This window comes from Dermacentor silvarum, chromosome 6 (assembly GCF_013339745.2).
Source record: "Dermacentor silvarum isolate Dsil-2018 chromosome 6, BIME_Dsil_1.4, whole genome shotgun sequence".
In the NCBI taxonomy this organism is placed as follows: Eukaryota; Metazoa; Arthropoda; class Arachnida; order Ixodida; family Ixodidae; genus Dermacentor; species Dermacentor silvarum.
Window position 1 is genome coordinate 74,985,314 of NC_051159.1, and position 24,460 is coordinate 75,009,773.

Here is a 24,460-nt window from a genome sequence, read left to right on the forward strand (position 1 = left end):
AAGTATGTTTCTTGCACTGATGTATAAACGTCTGTCGAGATCAAGAAGAGGACGATTGTCCAAGTTGTCGAGGGCTATGGTCAGCGCTTATTTCACTTCAGTCCTCGATAAGCAGGACAACGCAGCTTAGCAGGATAAAGTGGATTGCTTTTTAGAGAGCTAAATATCTGCAAAAAGTTGGTCCGCTTTCGGAAATAGAATTCTACCCGTTTCGCTTTGGCGAATGCTTGCAAATCATACTTTTAAAGGCCCTGCTCCGATGTTTAGTGAAGAACGAGTTAAGTGACCCGCCGCGATGGCTTAGCGCCTATGGTGTTGCGCTGTTGAGCACGAGGTCGCGGGGTCAAATCCCGGCCGCGGCGGCCGCATTTCGATGGGGGCGAAATGCAAAAACGCCCGTGTCCCGCGTGTTGGGGGCACGTGAAAGATCCCCTGGTGGTCAAAATCACTCCGGAGGCGCCCCCCCCCCCCCCCCCCCCCCCCACTACGGCGTGTCTCATTATCAAATCGTGGTTTTGGTACATAAAACCACTGAATTCATTCATTCAACGACTTCTGTGATCAACTCTGACCACGTGCCGCCGTGACTCCCTTCTTTTTTCCTCCCCCTTTCACTCTCATAACCCCTTTCTTGCGCGTGTAGGGTAAAGCAAACTAGAGTAACTCCCTTATTAACCTCGGTATGTTTCATTTTGCTCTTCTCTGGCCAAGTTGGCCACAGAAGAGCAAACCGGACGTGCGTCGGGTTAACCTCCCAGCCTTTCCTCTCTTCTATTTCTCTCTCTCTTCTCTGGCCAACCTCGCTGCCATTTCTTCTCTCCTTTTCTCTCTCTACGTGTATTTACTTATTGAGCGACACACTTGGACAACTAGGTTGCTATTACATTGCTTTCGTTGAGTCGTTTTTACGCCCATTCGTCATGCTTTGTTCTTATGTTAGATCTTCTGTCGCTTTTCGATCGTCAACGCTCGGATGTTGAAGAACGTGGTTTGCATACGCACCGACACTGAAGCCCGGGCTTTCGCTGACGGACGCCACGTTGGCGCACGCTGCACCCAGAAACATCGGCAGAAATTGCGTCCGATTGGCGCTGAGGAGAAGGATCTTGTCGCCCGCTTCATGACCCAGTCGCCAGAGCGCTGTCCGCACGGCATCCACCTGCTCTGCTACTTCGCCATAGGTGAAGGCTTCGTGGCTTGTGCCGTTGATCTGATTAGAGAAGAATATGAGCAGTCGGAAAACTAATTCAGAGATAAGCGAATGATACAGTTTGTTTGCTTCTAAAAAACGAAGCTTCTGGTACAGTAATCCCTCCTGAAAAGGCATTTCAAGCGAGCCAGCGCTAGGCTGCATTAAATGAAAATGCACTATGGGTAAGCAAATAAATGTGATGATTCGTGTGCGCTACCTTCAATGAATTGAGCACTGTATGGTGACGCGGAGCTATGCTTGAATAAATTACAGATTAATGTGATAAGGTCTGAGAATACACTCCACTTAATAATTTGTTATTTTAATTTGACAGATTTACCGCGTCATACGCATTAACACAACAAACAACGAACTTCAATAAAAGTATTCAGTCCTAAGTTGTAGAGGTGCTGCATCAATCACATTGCGAACTTGTTGTCGATGAACCAACTTGCGTGCATATTCCATGGAACAAGGTGCGGTCCTCGAAGTATCGGGTGTATCAAAATCATTCGATATTTTTGAAAGACAGCTAATTTTGAATTTCGCCCATTCTGGCGGCTGAGTGGCTACGGCGTTGTGCTGTGGCCGTGGTGGTGCATCCCGACGGGGTGGAATGCGATAACGCCCGGGTACCGTGCATTTGTGATTGAGAACTTGTACCACCCTTCTGAAGCAAACAGTATGCACATTTAAGCGTCAACTCTCACGTGGTACGCGTTGACCGAAAAGCCCAGAAAAACAAACAGATAGTGAAGTCTACGACCCCACAAAGCCCGCGTCGTGAGCCGTTATCAAGTTTACACTCCCAGATAAGGCTTCGGAGACGGAGCAGTCAGCAGAGCGGACAACAAATCAGCCTCAAAACGACCTCCACGCGATCTTTCACCGACGCGAATTGTTTCTTCGCCTCTTCCGTCGTCTCGAGCACGTGTTAGATAGGATCCGATGTGGCAGGGGCAACGGGGTCGTGGATACCCCACCACTAATTTGCGATTCCTTGTAGTCTTCTTCAGACTCTTTCTGACCCAGAATAGCTTTCTTTTTTCCCAAGTAGCTAAGTGTAGCGAAAACCACGCACGGCTAAGTGTACCTGGCGAGGTTCATCTAGTTCTCTCTCAAGGATGCCGCCTGTGAGAGCCTGGACTTGGAGACCCTTCCACTACCATGGTATAATCAATATATCGCGATGTTCACACAACGCACGTTTCCCGTTTTGTGCTGCCGTCTGTGCTGTTCAAGATGGTATTAACAAACCAACGAGCCCAATTTCGTACTCTTGTCATCTTATGTGATAAGATGTCTTTATTTTTAATAAAATGTTTACCTGTCTTTTCCGGCGAGGCATACCTCAGTTTCCAGTACAACGCTTTCTTCGCATAACATGTTGCTGGCGCATACTTTACTCATCGCGTTAGTTTAGATTCCTACATGGACGTGTCCACAAAGTGTTCAAGCTCGCAAATGAGATGTTTATACGCCCTGAATATGAATTTGAATAGTTTAGCATATTTATTTACACTCAAGGTACTCCATGAATGTACTACACCAGAATGTACTACACCATTAAGCTTTAAAAAATATGCCAACTCCCGCTTTTTAGCATTAGTGACATGATTACGTGCGAGAGTGAAAGAAAACGAGGCAGAGCAGTTTGATAGTCGATACTTTATTCATTCTTGTTCATCGTAGCGTGCTTAGCTTCTCGTTTTGACACCTAGGAGTACTGGTGAATATATATGGACAGGAGCAATTTGCGGTGGCGGCTTCAAGCGAAACCTAACACGTGCCATCGTTCGCGAGTAGAATGTGTCCATATAAGCATAAAATTGTTGCCGAAGTGTTAGAAGATTGCATAATATCCTATTAATGGGATTAAGGTTCTCGCATGAGTTCCTTTCTCGCGCGAGCGTTGCACCATATCTGAGATAACCTCTCAGTGTAGTTGACTGGTTGTAATAATCTAGTTCCAGGTCGGTTGTGTTAACCAGCGCTGGAGAAGTTGGAGAGAATTCAGCCCGCTGGAGAGAATTCAACTGGACAAGTTGGAAGCAGCGCGCTTCCGGCAACGCCATTTCAATTATAGAGAAATATGAATTTGTTTAAACCTAAAATGACCAACTGTGTAACATATGCTACGCTGTTTTGATACTGCAAAATTCTGATTTACGCACGAGGAACCTAACGCATATCCTATAGCTTTTTTTGATGCACTGGACAGAGTTCTCAACCCAGTCGTGGATAGTTAAGCAAACCAATTATATATAATGAATTACTGTGCTGCTAATTATGTTATAACTCAAATACCTTTTAATTGTCTTTGTACTAACGCTCTCCCCACGGCTCATATAATGGTGAACAAGTCTTAATTTTCTTTTTGTGAAACGGGTGTTGGAGCATTACAGGGTTAAAGAACCTGTTCAATGAGAGTGATTTGTCTAGCTGGAGAGTCAAGGATTTCGGTATTTTTGTTCTTTTTGTTCTTTTTGTTGACCTGAATAAACGTTTGTTATACGTGGAATGAATTACATTCAAATCACTGGAAAGTTTGCGCAAAAAACAGCGTTGTGTTTCGTGCATCTGTACTTGTACAGGTGAAACGGAGTTAGGAAATGCTTTTAAGCGAAGTATCTCTTTGCGCAAGCAAACCCAGGCATGTTCAAATAACTTTTCAAATTCATGCAGACGTGGCAATTATTATTCTCATGGTTTGACACGGGGCATAAAATGCGATTCAAATTTTTACGAAAGCATGGAGGCCCCTTTTGCGCAGTTACTGCAAGAGTGACTGTATAATTATGTTTGCCATTTGACATCACTTATAATCTTCAGGTTCATCTGTGTGTAACCGAATAATATCCCTGAGTGCTTCTTGAAGGACAGTGCCAATGCAGTGTCCAAAGGGCTTTTGATAGTAAGTTATAGAACCGAATAACGCATGCATACGCATGTGGCTTCTATCGAGGAGAACTGAAACGCGAACGGAACGATAAAAAGTCCACCTCTGACAAGTTAAAGCATGAGAGTAAGACTTTGCACCGCTACTTGTCCAGTAGCGAAAGGTGATGCAAAACTCTAACTTGTTAGAAATTCATTTGCTCCCCAACGTTCAATTGTGTATGTGTACTTGCAGGCGTTCTGAATCGTTCTAAAGAATTCTTCTTCTAGGTGAATATTGTGAAATGTACTACTGAGATATATTTCTGCAAAGTGCTGTTCCAGATGTAAACGTTGGGCATCTGCTTTCTCACCAGTTTTGAGCCTGCGTGGCGCCTGAGATGCTGGACCATGTACTCCCCAAAGTTTCTTCGGGTGTCGAACGGGTGTTCCGTCGGATCGATGTAGCTCTTGAGTGGGGAGGTCATCTTTGGAAGTATGTTGAGCTTAGAATGCGCTGTGACCAGTAGTTGACATGCGTACTAGCGCAACGCATCTGCTCGTTTGCGTCGGTGGACGAGAAAACAAACCGGACCCCGGTTATCTCTGTCGTATGATAAGACATGCATCGCAAAGATTAGTTTCATAGTTATAGCTACGCGTATACCTTGCAGTCCTTGGAGTTTCTTGCTTTTTGCCTTTTCTTTCTGTCCGTGTCAAGACGGATATTTGGTCGTAAACGGAACAGCGATGGTGATGTTCATCTCTCTTTCTTACGCGCACGCACGCACGCACACACACACGCACGCACGTTTTCAGCTTTGCAATGTGCGTGTAGACATTGACAAATACAACGAACAAGCTTACTTAAAAGAGCGTAAGATTGAGCGAGTTGGTATTCCATGTCTTGTACTTAATAGCGCATAAAAAGGGACGAGGCACAAATGGACGACGCGGACACAGCGCTAACTTCCAACAATCTTTTATTCTACGAAGCACTTCACACATATATAGTCAACAGATAGCAGCGCACGCAAGCGCATAATTACTGGTTTTTGAACACATGACGGCAACGTGACATGTGTAATGGAAAAGATGAGATCGAAGATGAAAAAGGTGAAAAAAAAAGATTAAAAAAAGATTAAAAAAAGATTAAAAAAAGGTTAAAAGAAATTTTTTTTGTTTCTTGTAGCGACAGATTGGGATGCTATCTTCATCACGCCACCCTCTGTACCTTGTTTAAAAAATCTAATTCTTTTTTCGAAAGATCAATTGAAGGCGCGCTAACACAAGCATTCCCCAAACTAGCGATCTTCGCCGCTTCAATGGTCTCACGTGTTGTTTGCATTGGGCTTCTTCCTATCGCTGTGCACTGCTTATAAACGGGACTGCACCCATGCTTTCTACAGTGGAAAGCCAGATGGCCCACTCCTCCAGTTCGCACGTTATTTGCGTGTTCACGCAGCCTATCATTTATACACCTTCCCGTTTGGCCAATGTATTCTTTGCCACACGACAAGGGTAGTTCGTACACGATATTGTTCTCGCTCTGAACATGGCTTTCCTTGTGCTTTGTCTGGCAACGGGGTTTTCCAGAACCACTATAGCTGGCCTTGCACAAGTTGCACAGCGTTTTTGGCGCTGAGAAGATGACGCTTACATTTGCGTTGTTGCCAATGTTTTTCAGCCTGTGTGAGATATCGTGGATGTACGGTATTATTGAGCGTTTCTGCTTCCTTCGAACGATGTCCGGAGAAGCGAACTGCTCATCATTTTGCCCGCGCTTCACGGTCTTAAGGAGGCCTTCGGCCACCGCTGTGATAATATACTGCGGAAAACCAGCCTGTTTGAGGCGTTCCTCTTGCGCAAGGAAACTGGAAAAACACTTATGAGGGCATGAGCGGCGAAGCGCATTCATTAGGGTTTACTTTGCGATGCCTCTTTTAACCAACTTAGAGTGGCCTGACGAAAATGGCAGTAGCAGCTTGTTCGCCCTTGGTTCATATGCCCAGTACACTTGGTCTCCCTCAAACAACATTCTTATGTCGAGGAACCGTAAAGTACCGTTTTGAGGCATTTCATGCGTGATAGTGAGCGGGTGCAAACACTTATTAAAAATATCTAGCACTTGCGTAACATCAGGAAAAACCTTCCCGCTTGAACTTGAATCGAGAAGTACAAGGTAGTCGTCAACATACCTATATACCTTCTTTACATTTGGGTTATCTAATCTGGCATCCAGTGTCCTGTTTACACGAGCAAGATAAAGGTCACTTAAAATTGGCGCAATACAGGAACCAATGCAAATTCCTTGTGTTTGGAGCACGGTGGAAGAATATTTAGGTGTTGACACTGCGCGCGAGCGAGCGTCCAGATTATGTTCGGCCGCGCGCGGGCGCACCGAGTAGCTCTGCTGCGAGCAGGTAGAGGGCGCCGCGGCCAGCGGTCCCAGCTTAGCGGCGCCGGCGGCTTGGCATTCCTCTGCCTCCGCAAAATTTTCGTTCATAGTGGAGTGAGTAAATCTCAAAGCGCGAAAAAAAAAAACGTTATTTCACATTAAAGTGATAAGTGTACCAGGCTTCGCTAACATGAAGGTTCCTTGCGCAGGGCGTGGATGACGTGAACACGGATCAATCGGGCAGCACTCAAAGCCTACTGAAGTTGCCCTCTCGCGCACAGTTTGTTTCGTCCGGTCTAGCCGCTCATCCGAGCATAAAAAAATGAAAGTGTTAGCCCACGTGCTACCCCTCGATCAGAAGAAAATAGTGACTGCACCAGAAAATGTATTTCATGCTTATCGCTGCTTCCATGCACACTCAGAAAACCGTTCAATCATCGTTGCGCGAATTCAATGTGGCCGCGATATAAATTAAGAAATGAAACGGCACAAGCTTGCGATATGCAATGCACTAGAGCAAAGTTCTTCTTCTTCTTTCTGGGGTTTTACGTGCCAAAACCAGTTCTGATTATGAGGCACGCCGTAGTGGAGGGCTCCGGATTAATTTTGACCACCTGGGGTTCTTTAACGTGCACTACAACGCAAGCACACGGGCGTTTTTGCATTTCGCCTCCATCGAAATGCGGCCGCCGCGGCCGGGATCCGATCCCGCGATCTCGTGCTCAGCAGCGCAACGCCTTAGCTGACTAAGCCACCGCGGCGGGTCCTAGAGCAAAGTGGCTGTTCATGGCTAGAAATTAAGATGAGAATGCACATCAGCTATGTAAAAACTCTTTCAAATGGGAATTTATTAGGTGGGACGAAGGCAGGCGTCTATCTTGAATTAGAGCATCACTACCACAGTTTACTGATGAAAACCTGAACAAATGCCTTTTTATTCCAATTCCACTTGACATAGACCGTGTATATTATTCATTGGGCTTTCGTCCATTGAATAATATACACGGCTCTTGCAAGATCTAAAAAAAGAGGTGACTTTCTTTTTTCTTAAATTACATATGAGAATGTGCCATTGTAAGCGTGTTTCACAATGCATGCTACAGCCTGTCCACAAATACACTTACACCCACCACACAATAATCCCATAGACCTTTTTATTGCGATAGCAATTATATGGACACTCCAAAGCAGATTTCTGCCGTCGGCGTCGCCGTCGCCGTGAGGTTCCGTATGACGTCAATGGAGATAAAATGGTCGCCGCGCGCCGAACGCTGTATGTGCGCGTGAAAGGACGCGAGGGACGTGCGCTTTCACGGGGAGTGAACCCACGGCGGAGAACAAACGCGCGTTCTCCCTTAAGGGCTGCAGAAGTAGGCGTTTCTTTCCTCCTTTACAATCACCACATATGTAGAGCAAACGCGCCTTCTTCCGACGCGCGAAAGGCCGTGGGGGGGGGGGGGGGGGGGGCAGGGAGGCGACGTTCAGCTGCGGCACCAAGTGCCTATTTATATTTTTTTGCGTAGACACAATACGAAAAAACTTGTGCATGAAGCAGCTCGATAATTTTAATAGGGGATAACCATCCCAGAAGCTTGCGGTCTCATACACTCCCACAATGGAAAATTTTGTATAAAAACATGCAAGCGTGTAATATACACCGCACGTGCATTGTATAAAAAAAATTCAGTAGCCAGGAGGGAACAAATTTGAAAATCAGGCACACATCTCCACAGAAAGCAGCAGTATTTTACAGGGTGCACAAATATTTCAAAATATGCAAATGTCACGTAGCTGGACAGAACCACACTAACGTTGTTGCCATCCCTTGGAGATACTCAGTTATTTTTTACATTTCGCCTGATTAGATAATTAGTCTTATTTATTGATCAACTTCTCAATTATTATAGCTAGATTAAAAGTGTCAATGAGGAAATTGTAGAGAAACATCAAAGACTATCTTTTTTCACCTTTTCCTCTTTCGATCTCATATTTTTCTATACACATGTCACGTTGCCGTCATGTGTTCCAAAACCAGTACTTATGCGCTTGCGTGCCGCTGCTATCTGTGACTATACTGTGTGACAGTGCTACGTAGAATAAAAGATTGTTGGAAGTTAGCGCTGTGTCCGCGTCGTCCATCTGTGCCTCGTCCCTTTTTATGCGCTATTAAGTACAAGCTTACTTAATTTGCTGTAATGCCCTATGCGTGTCTGAAGCTGCATGTCAGGTGGAACGCCATTCCGCAGATACAAATTGTGTGTGCCTTATGCTGCATTACGACGTAGTGTGTCAGCGTTTGCATACAGGCGGGCAAGAATTTGTCCGGTTTCTAATAGAGAGCTCTCTCCATCTCGCTAACTGCACTAAAAATTGATGAAGGTGGCAGAGACGCGTAGCGACACCTTGGCGTATAAATTCCTTCCATTGTAAAAAAAAAAAAATCTGTTGTCGATTACGTTGTCGAACACTTTTCTTTAATTTTATCAGAGCAGAGCTGGTTTCGCTCTTTCTGCACTGTGCCCATTATGTGGAGAAATTGAGAAGACGGATCATTTTTTTCTTATTGTGTTGCTGTTTCGCATGTGTAAGGAAAATCATTTTAGAAATAACATTTAGGCAAATTGTACTCAATTTTTCAATTACTCCAATTCTTTCTCTGAGATCCTCCTCTCTCCGACACTGTCGCGTAAGGATGGTTGCTCAACTGTCGAAAAATTTTTAATTGTTTCAAGGCAATTTTATTGCTAAATTTCTAGTACCTTATGTTATTTTTCATTCTTTGGATTCCTCCTCAAATAGTTCTGTTGTTTTCTGTTGAATACTAAACGCTTTCCTATAGTGAGTGAGCAAAAACTTTATTGAAAATAAATAAATAAAAGAAGGCACGCTGGTTGGGGCCCCTATTCCAGGGCTCCACTGGCACGAGCGGCTCGCTCGGCTTGCTCCAGAAGAGCCAATTGGGTCTCCCGGCCCTCGTCCGCAAGCCATGCCTCCCACTGCCTATTCCTCATGAGTGGATGTTTCAGTATTATTGGCCTATCTATGTGCGGATGCCTCTTGGGACACTTCCATGTGATATGTTTTAGTGTGGGTATTTCTGTGCACCACGGGCACTCGTCAATGAACCCCGTGGGGTGTATTCTGTGTAGGTGGTGCAGGTTGGGGTATGTATTCGTCTGAATACGACGCCAGTCCCTCTCCTCTTGGCTGTTCAAATTCGAGTGAGGATGTCCAAAACGTCTCCGCTGCTGCCTTTGCTGTAAAAGGATGTCACGAGGATTCGGTGGAAGGTCGTCGCTGGGCCCTGCCGTTGCTCGGACGTTTAATCCTCGAGCAATACGGTTTGCCTTCGCGTTCCCTGCCAGTCCCTCGTGTGCTGGACACCATATGATAGTGTGGTGCCCTTCTAGTCGATTGCCCAAAATTTTGATTATTGACTGGGGTGCCGTCCCATTTAGAAACAGGCGGCAAGCTGCTTGAGAGTCGGATAATATGACAGTCGAATTGGCTTGGCGCTCGGCGTCCTGAATGGCCAAGACGATGGCTGCAGCCTCTGCCACGCATGCCGAGGAGGTTTTGAAGGATGCCGTTGTAACGTTGGTCTGACACGTAGAGACTACGGTGAACGTGTCGGAGCTGGTTAGACACTCCCGGTCCCATGCCGAAACGTTTGTGAAGAGTCTTTGCCTTTGCTCTGCGTCGTCCGGGATGTTACTTGGGGGGCATGTTCTTAGGAATTGGGGCCACCGCGATGTGAGATCGAACATTGCGGTCTATCTGTGCCGTCTCCTCTCCGCAATACTGGGGCCTCAGCGCAAAGCCTAACCTCGCCAATACTTCCCTGCCCTGAGTTGAAGAACAAAGTCGTTCTTTCTGAGCATATAACGTCGCGACTGCGTACTCATCAAAAGTATTGTGCCGGCCTAGTCCCCGAATCTCTGTGCTAGCGCATTCGGGAAGACCAAGGGCGGCTTTGAAGGCTTTTCTGATTATCGTGTTTTCCTGTATTGTCTCTTGGTTCGTCAAGGCCTCATACGGAAGGGCGTATGTGATCCGGCTGATTACGAATGCGTGGACCAGGCTGATGGTCTCTCCTTCAGTTAGGCCATCTCTGCTTCTTGCCACTCTCCGTATCATCCTGGCAACGTTTCCTGTGACCGCCTTTAGTTTTTGAAGGGTGTGTGTTGTTCCAGCGTTCTGCTGTATCCACATCCCCAATATTCTGAGTGTCTCCACTTCTCTAATCGGCACCCCGTCGAGAGTCAGATTGATTGGCACCCAGTCTTTCTTTCTTGCGTATTTCGCATATAATTCCATCAGAATCTCGGGCAATCCGCCTTAGTGGGTATGAGCCTTCAGCAGACAGAAAACAAAACGCAACAATGCGTCGCCTAGGCAACATTCCGAGAGGCGGTCCCTTCACGTTCCTGCAGATGACATGTACGTAATTGCAGCCTAGAACGATTGAAGTTTGAGCAAGTTGGTTGATGTTCATGGTACGCAAAGGCAGGCGGGCAAACACGGACACAGGAAGAAACGAAAAGGAGAACGCAAACGGCCGGCATTGGGGTTGCCCTTTTCTTCCGACCTGTGTTCGGTTTTACAGGCCTGCGTTGCCGTACCATAAACCATAGCTTCGTTTTTTCCAAGTTGCTCACCAGTAACTGTGACTCGATGTCACACTGGCACAACTTGACAGAAACGCACACGCACGAGCAAAAGTTTGAGACCACGCAATCAGCGAAAAATTTTAAATTCATTGAGAAAAGCCGTGCAATTTGGAACTGTCTCAATGGATTGCATTGGTTGAACAGATGCACGTGGGCTGCAACACTTGGTTTTAGCGAGAAACAAAATCGCGGCACATGTGGTAACCAAACTTTTGCTTGTGAGTGTCCGCTCTTTGTCATAAGGTAAACGAGCTACGTTGCCTGCGACCGCCACGGTGACTTCAGGCTGTTTAAAGGAGTTCATGTGCTATGCGACAAGTTCCAACAACCTGGGAAATCACCTCTCGTACTTGCCATCCAGAGTTCTGGAGTGTACTAGCGCAACGGGAACCGAGCCTCACAGCCGAACAGCATATCTGGTGAACGCGTGAAATATCCCCTATCTTTTTGACAAAGGCTGTATATGCCTTATACGAAACAGTTCCTGGCCCTCGAATTGGCTGTAAGGAGTCAATTTGCATGCTTATTAGGGGCACATTACGAGAAGAGTTCAGGAAGTTTTATTGAACAAGGATGGTGAATCGGGCGAGTTGGAACTTATCAGCACCTGGGAAAATGAAGACACAGAAAGAGATAAACAGGACAAGCGCTGTCTCGCCCTTTCATTTTTATGACTTCGACTCTCGTGTGCTGCTATCATGGAAGTTTTATTAATTTTTGTGAGAAGATTAAAAAACTATGAGAAGGTTAAAAACAAGGAACCTCTGAAATTAGTACCCTTGTTGAAAACAACCCATAAAATTACTCGAAGTTTTAGCTATATCACTGTAGGGAGAAAAAAAGGAGTAGTTCTGTGGTGTTGGACCATGGAAAGTTGTATTGCTGCACGAAGAGGGTCATTTGTGTATTCCAACCAGGTGCATACAATAATGTGCAACCTCTTCATGGCGAGTTGATATGGCGGTTGCCGATCAGGCCACATGTTTGTAATTTCTTCAAACAAGAGGCTCTCATAGTACCTAATTTTTCGTTCGTTGACCGTGCTGTTCTTGCGGTATCCGTGTCATTCGTAACGACTTTCTCTCTCTTGTCAGGCATCACTGTCACCCTGACAATAACAGCGGTGTCTCTGATACTTGTGTTTGGTCTGCTTTTGCGTACGGGCATGGTGGCCAGCAGGCACTGTGAGCTACACCATTCTCCGGACGTCCACCGAGCCACGACACATCCGCGCCGAAATGTACTGACTGCCTTCCATATGCGAAAAAAAAAAAAAATGGTGCGACCATCTGTTGTCTTGCTGTAATAAAGCGCAGGAAAAGCACGGACTGCGCAACGAGTTGCAGGAGATTTTAGCAAGCAGTGGATATGGTAGCGGGAGTCTATCAAGTAAGATGGTATATCTCTATTGTGAGCGCCTTCTGCCAGAAATCTCTGTGCCATATAATGTCTATCTTGCTTCTTTGTACTTTCTTTCAAAAAACTAAGTAATGATCGACGAGCGCTCAACTGCTTGCGAAGTAGACCACGTTACGCATTAAAACGTGCAGCCTCTCTCACTACCTTTAAGAAAGTGCATAATCGGTAGCATGTATAGGTGTTCACCTCCCAAACACCCATGTACGCGCACGTATTGGTGTTTCATGTTTCTTGTTCGCGCTTCATGTTGATGTTTTCACGTTCTTCATATTCCTTTTCGCGCTGCGCACAGCTGTTGATCCATACCAACTCGCCCGCTCGCAATTCGGACTTTGTGACATTCTACGTTCTTTCCTGGCGCGCGCGACCTCCACCCGCCGGAGTACTCGAGAACAGCAGTTAGAGGGAAAGGGGTACATTAATATAATATGTTAGGCTAGTATTCATGGGCGGCTCATTGTACACGTCATCACCTTGTCAGCTTTCTTTGTTAGACACATGCAGCGAAAATGAGACCACCTTCATTCATTAAAACGCCACATTCAGCTTTATTTTGCGTGAAATTGTGCACATGGCTCTAATAATTACGAAAAACTCCTGAGCTGCACAACCAAAAGAAAAAAGTTGAACTTAGGTAAAAATGCCGCACTCGTGCGTTTTTAATATATAGAACAGAACGCCTGCTACGTCACGGTGTGCACGAGCCTTGCGACCATTCTGCTTGGGGCTTCAACATGTTAGGATCCGTGGCCAAGAAATCAGCATGACATATCCGGAGGTCATTCAACGTGGAATTTATTAATAAGTGACAGTCACTTAAGTATCCTTACGTGATTTGAATGTGAAAGCATGATGACTTGTTTAAGTTATCACCTTAAATTAAAGCTCCAACTTAATCAACCTTGCTCTAATTTGTACCATCCTCAATCCACCTTTACCCACCTTAATCCGGCTTACTCCATTTTAATCCACCTTAATTCACGTTAATCCACCTTAATACAATTTTGGTAGTGATCCAGGTCCAATGTAGTGGCTGTTCACCGTGGGATTTCGCAGTGCGAGCCGCAGCAGGTCCAGCGTTGGGAACATTACGTCATCACTTGGTCACGTGGTTTTTGGTACCATCGGATGATAGCAATGGACGCCGGATTTTCCCCTTAACGGGGCGCATAATGCTTTATTATAAATAATATTACAATTTTACAACTCGACTATAGACCTGTGCTTTGGGGTGTTCGGGACAGCGTGCTTTGAGGAATCTGTTAGATCTTACGCGTCAGCTTTCCTACTGTTGATGCCTCCCTGTTCACGCTTCCTGAGAATCCACTGTACGAGTTGACGCCTGACAAGTTTTCCTATATGGCTGCGTGGAATCTTGTCGACAAATGTGACGCCACCTTCCAAGTGGCAACCCGTTGGTGCGTTAGCTGGACAGAGAGGAAAAGAAATGATTAAATAATAAACTGAGTGAAAAAACAGTCACCTTGATTAAGATAACGCTAGGAGGCTCTTGGTTAAATGCTGTTTGCCAGCGTACATTTCCCACCGGCTTTAGTTGAACGAAATAATGGTCGCCGTCTCGCCCGAAAGGCGAAGCATCGATTGCGATAGTAAATTAGTGGACAGCTGTATGAAGTAAGGATAGTAGGTTTATCGACCATATAAACTTGCAAACACAGGCATACTAACTAAATTAACAAGCATGGTGTCACGCGCGAACAAGCAAATATGAACGCATCTCACTCGATGACCGCGGAAACTCGCTGTCAAAACGCTGTAGCGAGTAAGCGCGGCCACTAGCAGCTAGCGAATTGACCTTCGGCTGCCGCTCGCATGCACGCGAAGTAAGCCGCGAAAACACAGCGCAAGGCGGACTTTGTCCCCGCTGCACATGGCTTTCAAGATAAAGTGGCCGGGACGGTCGCGTGTGGCGTGGAAAGGCTCGGTTTTCAACATTCCTCTCAATGTTGAGCTAGAACCTAAGTACAGCGAAACACCATCAGAATTGGAGGACGCTTAAGCTTCGCCTTTAATAGTGGAACACGATAGCATTCAACGATCCCTGGCTACTTATAAGGCTTTTTTCTCGTATATTCATATTACATTCCGACGCTATCACGTCTGTAGGTTGTGGTTAAGTCGTACTTTACGGATTTTACTTTGAGAAATTCAATTTTTGTTCACTAACGCCTTGCGCCACGCGAAGGGCTCGCTCGGTCGCGGTGGTTCGGGATGATGTGGTTCGGCATGATTATTTCCGCCAGACGCCGATGCTTAACGCCGAAGCTGACACCGACGACGGATTTTCTGCGACAGGGGGCCCTTAACGCTATCTCGTTAAAAGATTGGGCAATGTGCTGGTGTTCCGGCTATGTTTTCTGCCTCTTTCAAATGAGTTAGCGTTGCAAAACTAACCAGTACCCTAAAGAAACAGTGACATTTACAATGTTAAGCACAGGCGCAGCTTTGTGGAGTGTGCTCGGAGGGTGGTTAATACGATACCTCTGTCATGCGGCGCATTTTACGTGGGTCAGACCGGCAGATGTCTGAACGCCCGCCTACGAGAACAATAGCAAAGATGGCATTCTTGCACAACAACGCAGTTTTCGAAGACATGCAGATATTGTATAAACACTGGGACGACCGCACTTGCATCATCATTGAGCTCGGCTTATCTGTGAGCAAGCCGTCTGTGTCTCTTTCTGGCAAAGAAATCAGCTTTCTGGGAGGTGCATACGCGCGCACCTTGCGATAGTACAGCTCCTGCTAGTTTTTATAGAGCGAAAGCTCTACTACGCCATGTCTCGCAAGTTCATTCATTGCTTCGCAATGACCTTGCGCCGCCGGAGCGTGAGTCGCTGGAGCGCAAGTGTGGAAGCTGTGACGTCATGCTACTTGATCCGCTGCGGAGAGGCGTCACAGCTGCGCTAGCTCGGAGCCTCGCCGCTGCTCTACCACGTAACAAGGTGAGGCTTTAACGGCTGCTTCGCCGGCGCTTGGTCTCTCAGTCTCGCCAAGGATGACGCGCAGGCTGGGCCGTCTGTGCGTGCGCTTCAGCGCAAGCGACGGGCTAAATATAATCATCGAGTAGATGAGCTAGATGGCAGGTTGCGAAATCTCAAGCAAAGGCAAAGTTGGCTGCTGAAACACCGCATCAATGAGAGGCCAGATTAGCACGTTATGCAGAAGCTTACCAAGTGCTGAAGCGTGCAATAATGAAACACTATGTGCATAGTCTTTGCAAAACCAAGCCAAGCAGACCTTTCGCTCGTGATAACTAGGTATAAAAGAGTTAAAGCTCATCCAATTTTGAAGTCGAAAGCTTTATACGTCTCATCGTTCAGTCGACCTTCAACTTTCTTGAGCGAGAACCGTGTCGTCGAAGCGATATCGTACATTAGGACGACTCGGTGTAGTAATTCACTTACAACACCGACCTGGCGTCGTGTCTTACCTATATGCAAACGCTCACGCAACAATTGTGATGGTGCGCGGATCAAGCAAGCAATGCTCACGCAGCAATTTTGATGGTGCGCCGATCACCGTCGTGATCGTGTGAAGACTTGAATCCACCACCTTCGGTGGGAGTCGAACCCTCAAGCTTATGTGGGAGTAGAACCCACTACCTTTGGCGTTAAGGCGAAGTTAATGAAGGCACAGGTTTTTAATATAGAGTTAATTAGGCCCTCGAACCCACGATCTTTGGTGGGAATCAAACCCATGACCTTTGGTGTTAATTAGCGCTAGGTTAATTAAGACACCGTTAATTAAGGTAGCGTCAATTGAGGCAGCTCGAACTCGCGACATTTGGTCGGAAAAAGCAAGTAATAAGGTGTAACAACGCATTCGAATGAGAATGTCGCTTGAGGGCGCAAGCTTTTGCCTTCACCTAAAGCCCCTATATATAAAAAGTAGCGTCACGCTTTGAAGAATGCCGCCGCCTCCTCGCACACCCTGTCCGAGGCCGACGCCGCGTCGGTATTGGCCTAATGGCATCACGTGGACCGTCGCGCGCCGGGCGCTGGCTGCGTTTGTTTACGATCACGCTCCATCGCCATTTTCGCCAGAGGAGCGTATACCGACTGGCGAGGAGCACAACGATAGCGGCGAACACAGTCGGCGATCGTCGAATCTGATCAGCGGCGAAAGATAAACAAGTGCACGTGTTTCAAGCGGTGTAGGCGGCGTAACGGTCGAAAAAGGAGCGCGAAAGAGAGGAGAAACCAGGAGGAGGGAAGGCGGAGGAGGAAAGTGTCGCTACTTTTTATATATAGGGGTTTTACCTTCACCCTCTTTGGCGTATGCTAAAGTAACCGTCAATTTTTTCTGCGCTTCCGCTCTTGTTATCACATGTTTTAGACCGCATCTCGTAGGCGCCTGTTCCTACGTCGAGCGTCATCGGAGTAGCTTAACCGAGCGAACGAGCACAGCGAAATATGAAAGAGGGAACGCATAGCGAAAGATGAAAGACGTGAGACGCGAACGGCGGAGACCAATGAGAGCGGCCCGGGCCCTTCAGTGACGTCCTCGAGGGAAACTGGTGTTATGCGGAACTAGAGCACTGCACGGGCCTGATTTTTCGGCCCGAGCCCGGCCCGGGCCCTGCTTTACGAGGCCCGAGCCCAGCCCGGGCCCGTAATACAAAGCCCGAGCCCGGCCCCGGCCCGAGCGTACATGACCGAGCCCGGCCCCGGCCCGAGCGTACATGACCGAGACCAGCCCGGGCCCGGCCCGGGCCCGTGGTTCCAAGCCCGGGCCCGACCCAGGCCCGTGTTACTGAGCCCGGGCCTGGCCCGGGCCCGGGCGTTCATTACTAAGCTTAGCTAGGGCCCGCGTGTGCATGACCAGGCCCGGCCTGTAAGAAAAAATTCCTTTTTTTTTACTTACAGATTGTACCGTATCTGTCAGCCTCACCTTCTCGAGGTTTAATCAGCTGCAGTATATAAGCAATAAAAGGCCGAAATCTTTGTTTCTCCCACGGGAACATCAGTAATCCGGCCCATTGCCTGTGCTACTATTTTTCTGGTGGTGCGCATGTACTTACCTTGATTTGTACGATATGGTTCTATGATGTCATTTAGCATGCAAATATACAGGGCGTTTCATTTTAGCTGAACCAAATTTTTAAAGATTGCCTGTGGCAGATAGCACAGTTACAATCCTTGATCTAAACTACTCGATGAGGCGGCCATTACTTCCCCGAGAAATCAAAACGCGTAATTGAAGAATTAACATAATTACGCTAATTAACGTTTTAATTAATTATTTCATGGCACTTCTTTCAATCCACTAATTATATCCGCCGAGTTCGCAAGGCGTATCCACTTGGAACGAATTCTCAGGACTAAACCAGTTTCGAGATAATAATTTTCAAAGTGTCCGACGAAATCAATCAAATCAAATCAATTTATCGTGCAGTTTGCATGCTGGACGGTCATTTTGGACTAGAAGCTACATATGTAGCTTGACATGACCCGAAAGACCACACATGCAAAATAATTCATATATTTCCAGCTATCGCTGGAATTCCTCATCGACAAAATAGCTATGAATGGAAAGGCAAAGAATATTTGCGTAACGGCGAGTTCACAGAATTGGAAAAGTTTTAACAGAATGCATTTTAAACAACACTACAATAACAATACTAGCTATACAAAACAACGCAGCACCAGCTATACAACATAGCATGAGACTGAATTTTACAAGATCAACATTTGCTAAGAAAACGAAACAGGATTTACATTATATACTCAGAACCATACAGAAAGGCAGAATAATAATCACATCAGATACATTACAAGGGACCAAAATGTCAGCTGAGTTCCTTCTTACTGAAATTACCGCCATTTTTGTATCTGTGGAAAGTGAATGGTAGGTCATGTATTAACGACTGATGCTTATAGAGTGTTCTGAAGTATGGAATTGACAATATCTCAGGATTTCTTGTGTTCGCATTAATGCGACGACGCTCTAAGGAGGCTAATTGTTTTTTGTAGTTACAAGCTAATTCTGACATGGATGGCCTAATGGATGGTAAAAACGCCTAATTGAATATTTAACATAATTACGCAAATTAACTTTTTAATTATTTTACGGCACATCTTTCAATCTACGAATTATAGCCGCTGAGTTCGCAAGGCGTATCCACTTGGAACGAATTCTCAGGACTGAACCAGTTTCGAGATATTAATTTTCAATATGCCCGACAAAATTCATGGGCGTTCCACTTAACTTTTTGAGGAAAACGCTGTTTTATGCATTGAAGCAAAAAGTAACTGGCCTTAGCGCTAAAATAATGCCATATTATCGACACTGGTAATAGTGCGATCGCAAAAGCGGTAACATGGAAATGGTTTGAGGAGTGGTTCTTTGTATAATTTATTTTTCCTAACGCGGAAACAATGTTCGTTTTTGCGGAAAAGGAAAAAAAACAAATTAGCGTAGCTTGCACTGGCTGCGCAATGCTAAAGAGACAGCGGAGATGATGGGCACCTAGCTAGTCCTGGCTTCTGGACTAGACTAAGCACTACCAAGTCATTCCCAGCATTTCCCGGAATTTATTTATTATTTATTGATTATCGATTGGCTTTTGATTGTCTATTGCAAGATATTGGCCACGTATTTGGGATAGGCTAAGCACAACCAAGTTATCAGAATTTATTGATTATTGATCCATTATCGATTAGCTATTGATTGGCTGCCGATTGGCTATCGTAAGGTATTGGCCACGTATTTGGGCTAGGCTGAGCACTACCAAGTCATCCCCAGCATTTTCGGGAATTTATTGATTATTGATCAATTATCGACTAGCTATTGATTGGCTATCAATTGCCTATCGATAGGCAATTAGTCCCCACTATTCTTAGCTAGACTTATCCAGGCTCAGCTTCGCTAGTTCACAGGTGTATGTGCCATTGCGCTTGGACCCTTTCTGCACTACTGCCAGGATCGGCCCACATTTTTGGATTCAGCGGACACATTAGGCCCGGCTGAAACAGCTCCGCTATTAAAAATGAGAACTTGATCTGTTTTACTATTTTCTTTGATAAGATATAGTCATCTGATAAGATATACAGTCAAGGGAGCGGTGTGGATCTGAGAACAAACGGGGATAACCGATATTCTAATTGACATTGAGCGGAAAAAATGGAGCTGGGCAGGCCATGTAATGCGTAGGATGGTTAACCGATGGACCATTAGAGCTACAGAATGGATACCAAGAGAAGCGACGCGCAGTCCAGGACGACAGAAAACTAGATGGGGTGATGAAGTTAGGAAATTCGCAGGCGCACATTGGAATCAGCTAGCGCAAGACAGGGTTAATTGGAGATCGCAGGGAGAGGCCTTCGTCCTGCAGTGGACATAAATATAGACTGATGACAGTCATCTTGCACGTGTCACTTCAGCTTGGCACAGAATGCATTGAACCATGCAATGCAAAACGGTCGCGTGTGCTCGAAGGCCTACTTAGGCCCTTCAATGAGCGGGCCCGAGTCTGGCCCGGGCCCGTGGCTTCAAGCCCGAGCCCGGCCCGGGCCCGTGGCCTCAAGCCTGAGCCCGGCCCGGGCCCGTGGCTATAAGCCCGGGCCCGGCCCGAGCCCGCCGACAAAACGATTCGGACGGCCCGGCCCGGCCCGCGGGCCGGGCCCGGGCTTTAGGGCTGGCCCGGGCCCGTGCAGTGCTCTATGCGGAACCGCCCGACCGCTCGATGCGCGCTCGTATCTGATCTAAGAGGGACCGCTCGTTTCGCACTATCGTCTGATCGCGTCAGCGATCACAGCTCGCGCTTGTTTGGTTAGTTTGGTTTGGTATCGTTCACGCTTGTTTCTATTCTCACGGTTTGCGATTGTTTTTTGCAATGATGGGTCTAAATTGAGACGTCCTGATGGAAAGGCTTTACTGCGATGACAATTATCTGGACACTCCAGGCGCATTTCTGCCGTCGCCGTGAGGTTCCGTATAAAGTCCACAGGCGATAAAATGCCCCATAGAGCCGTACGCTCATGTGCGAGTGAAGGCATGCGAGAATGAGCCGGAGAACGCGGCTCAATCTCACACACCAAGGGCAGGAAGCGGGTCGCGCGCAAAGCTCCGGAGTGAGGGTAGGGAGGGGGAGGAGAGCATTTTACTCCGCGCCGCCATGCGACCGCGCGCGCCCGCCGGGGCCAGAAGGTTCCGCAGGCTCCGGGGGGAGGGCAGGGGGGGGGGGAGGCCGCGTACTACGCCGCGCGGTCCCACCCAGGCGGCTGTCTCTTGAAAGCCACCTGCAACGGGGGCAGAGTTATTATTGCGATAGCAATTATATGGACACTCAAAAGCAGATTTCTGCCGTCGGCGTCGCCGTCGCCGTGAGGTTCCGTATGACGTCATTTGGAGATGAAATCGTCGCCGCGCGCCGAACGCTGTATGTGCGAGTGAAAGGGCGCGAGGGGCGCGTCTTTCACGGGGAGTGAACGCACGGCGGAGAACAAACGCGCTTTCTGCGCCGTGCTCGCTTAAGGGCTGCAGAAGTAGGCGTCTCTTTTCTCCTTTACAATCACCATATATGTAGAGCAAACGCGCCTTCTTCCGACGCGCGAGAGGCCGTGGGGGAGGGGGAGGGAAGGGAGGCGACGTTTAGCTGCGGCACCAAGTGCCCATTTATATCAGAGGCTCCGGCAACAGTCAACAACGCCGCACGCACTTTGAGCGAACGCGGGCAAAACGCCGATGGCGTCGACAACAGTTCTGAGAGTTGCCGATGCTGCTGCATGTCCAAGTTTATACAGCTGATAAAGCTAATATCATTACTCCGTATAGCTCTCTACAAGTTTGCTATCGAAATTGATGCTTCGCCTTTCAGGTGAAACTGCGACAACTTTTTCCCTGCGCTGTGTTTTCCCCGGCTTGGTTCGCGTTGATGCGAGCGGCGGGACGAAAGCCAATTCGCTCGCTACTGTTGCTGCGCTTACTCACTCCAGCGTTTGACAGCGAGTTTCCGCGATCATCGAGTGAGATGCGTTCATGTTTGCTTGTTCGCGCCTGACACAATGCTTGTTAATTTAGTTAGTATGCCTATGTTTACAAGTGTATACGACCGATAAGACTACTATCCTTACTTCGTATCGCTGTCCACTAGTTTGCTATAGCAATCGATGCTCCGCCTTTCGGGCGAAACTGAGACTTTTTTTTGGAGACAGTGCACCATATTCGATTCTGAACGACAAGACGAACCCTGAATACAAGGACGCGGAGGCGACACCTAGTACCTCATTCTCTTTGTCTTTGGAATGCGGCGACGCCACAAGAGAAGAGCGCCTACCATTATGATTATGATTAGTGGCAACGACGTTGTCATCTTCATAAGACATGACTCTCGTTAAGAACGAAGGTCGAAAAACGTAAACACAGCGCCGACCTGTCGGCAGACGAAGGAAAACGCACGCGGCATCTCGCATCTACAAAGTGGAGCCGAGATTTTCATGCTGTCACGTGATTTTCATGCTGTCACGTGACTGCCGCAGCAGCTCGCCGCCAGTTGGTGCGGCCGCTCTGCCGCAGCTGCATTGTAACGCGGGCGGCGCGCCGCGCGCGTTTTACCACTAGTGTGTATGGAGTACAGTGTACTAGACAATGGTCGAGTGGGCCGAACGGCGCTCTCGCGCTGAGGCGCCGTGTGTGGAAAAATTGTGCGAGGGCGCTGCGAACGAACTGGATTGGGGCGGAGACGCGCTCCGCGGCATATTCAACGTACTTTCGCTGCGGGCGCCGAGGTCGATTGCGCATAGTAGCTCTTAAAATAGTGCTTTATTTCAACAGCAAATTTATGTTTACACCATTTTGCCAAACATATATATTTGAGGTATGGATTATACAACGCAACGTCTTCAATTTTGCTGTCGTTGTCAAGCGCGCCGTCTGCTAGCGAGCGCGCGTTCGCTACGCGGACGCTGGCGGACGCCCAGTTTTTCTCGCAGAACGTCTGTGCAGTACACCTTTTTTATGTTTAGTTGCTTTGGTGCGCCCATGACTCTTGACGGCCGGTACCAAATGTAGGTTTAGCCTGGTGAAGTGCTGTTTTTACCACTGCCTTCTCAAAGTAACTGGTATCTCTGCAACATGAAGCTACGTAAGAAAATTTTATTATTGATATCTTGTCATTTTACACACGCTTCTTGTTGGTGGATGTTGATCAGCTACAACCATTGAAGAAAACAGCATTAGACGGAAATAAACTACGTTTATTAACTGCGTGGCGCGGAGAATGACCAATGTATTTCTAGATAATTAAATCAAAGGGTACATAGAGTACATTAAATCAAAGGGTACAAAGGCCCTAGCGTGCCCCAAGGGAGCGCACTAGGGCCTATACTCTTTAATATATATGTCTCCGATCTCGGCCTCCTAACACTGAAATCAAAACTTTTTCATTACACTGACGACACTGCGATAGCGCTACAAATGAGTGACTATAACTCGGAATGTGAAATCTTCCAAAGGGACGTATCAGTAATCGTAGACTGGTTCGCACACAATTCAATTTTCATAAATCATCAAAAAACTAAACCTATCTGCTTCAGGAATCCACATAAAGCGCTTTCATTTAACATGAATGTATACTTGCACGCCCCACATTGCAATGCATGTGTTTGTCAACCATTACAGTTCGAGCGTGTGGTTAAGTATTTAGGAATTTTATTTGATCAGCACCTTACCTGGAATAACCATGTGATACACGTTCGTGGAAAGCTAAGAGCTGTCGCGGCCATGATGTATAATCTGCGCGGGAAAACGCCTATCAACCTATTTGTTACTATATATTGGCCATTAGCAGAATCAGCAATTACATATTCTATAACGTTATATGGTACATGTTCTGACTATAAAAAGCAAGCCATTGATCGCGTAGTTAAAAGAATTTTCAATAGTATAACTTATGGAACCGGACTAGAACAATCAGACGGAGGAGAAAAGTATAATATTCTAGGAATACTTCCAGCACAAGAACTATTTAAGTATGTGGTTGTAACACGCCATTATCATTGTAATTATTTTAAAGTATTGGTCAAAAAAGATGTCGCGTTACAAAAAAACAGAATGGTATTTTAAGCCAAGAGTGTTAACAAACTATGGAAAGAAAACAAGAAATTATTATGTTCCCGATATTTTTAATGAACTTTATGCAACACTGTATGATATAAATTCAAAATGTAAAATGATGAAACAAGTGAGGAAGTGGTATTCAACTGGTTATTGTAATATGTGATTTTTTGTTTGTATGCTTACGTGACTGGAAAACGTAGTATTTATTCTTTGTGTGTTTGAATATTTTATTTGCAGTTGTATAATTTTGAACTGTAATTCTATAATGATCCATATCTCTATTCAAAGATGTACCACCTGCTGCCTGGTCTTCTAACTAGCACGATGTGCTTAGATTGATCAGCAAACATTATCTGTGAAAATGTATTTGAAGTAAAATTTGATTTGATTTGTTCACGATATATATGTAAAAGAAAAAAATTACACTATCTTCCCGTAGGGGAACCCTGAGTAGTATGCGAAGCAGCCATGGGGTCGACTCAAGGTAGTTTTATCAGCTGTATAAACTTGGACATGCAGCAGCACCAGCAACGCGCAGAATGTTGCCGACGCCGTCGGCGTTTTGCCCGCGTTCGCACCAAACGCGCGCGGCATTGGTGACTGTATGTTGCCGGTGCCTCTGGGGCGCCTACTGTCGCGCCTCTAACCTAAGCTGCTTCGCATTATCGCGCGCGGAGCCGTAGGTGTTGCCATTCGTTGCACAATCCGGAGAGGAGAGGAGCGTCGGAGAGGAGAGGAGGTGGAGGAGGATGCGCATGCGCAGTGGGGGTGTGGACGCCGCACGGCAGATGGAGGGATGGAGGGAGCCAGGGAGTGACATAG

At 46.7% G+C, this 24,460-nt stretch overlaps 1 protein-coding gene across 2 annotated transcripts in view; it reads right to left on the reverse strand.

The window, feature by feature from the left end:
* Nucleotides 1-24,460, reverse strand: part of LOC119455601 (uncharacterized) — an 89,902-nt gene that overhangs the window by 27,245 nt on the left and 38,197 nt on the right. Inside the window, exons 1-2 of one of the 2 annotated variants that reach the window (XM_037717015.2) lie at nucleotides 4,444-4,631; nucleotides 1,003-1,210 (exon numbers count right to left, since the gene is read on the reverse strand). In XM_037717015.2, coding sequence (XP_037572943.1) covers nucleotides 1,003-1,210; nucleotides 4,444-4,557 — 322 coding nt within the window. In that variant the 5' untranslated portion in view covers nucleotides 4,558-4,631. Of the gene's footprint in view, nucleotides 1-1,002; nucleotides 1,211-4,443; nucleotides 4,632-24,460 lie in introns of those variants that run through there. The other variant, XM_049668895.1, reaches the window with a different exon arrangement.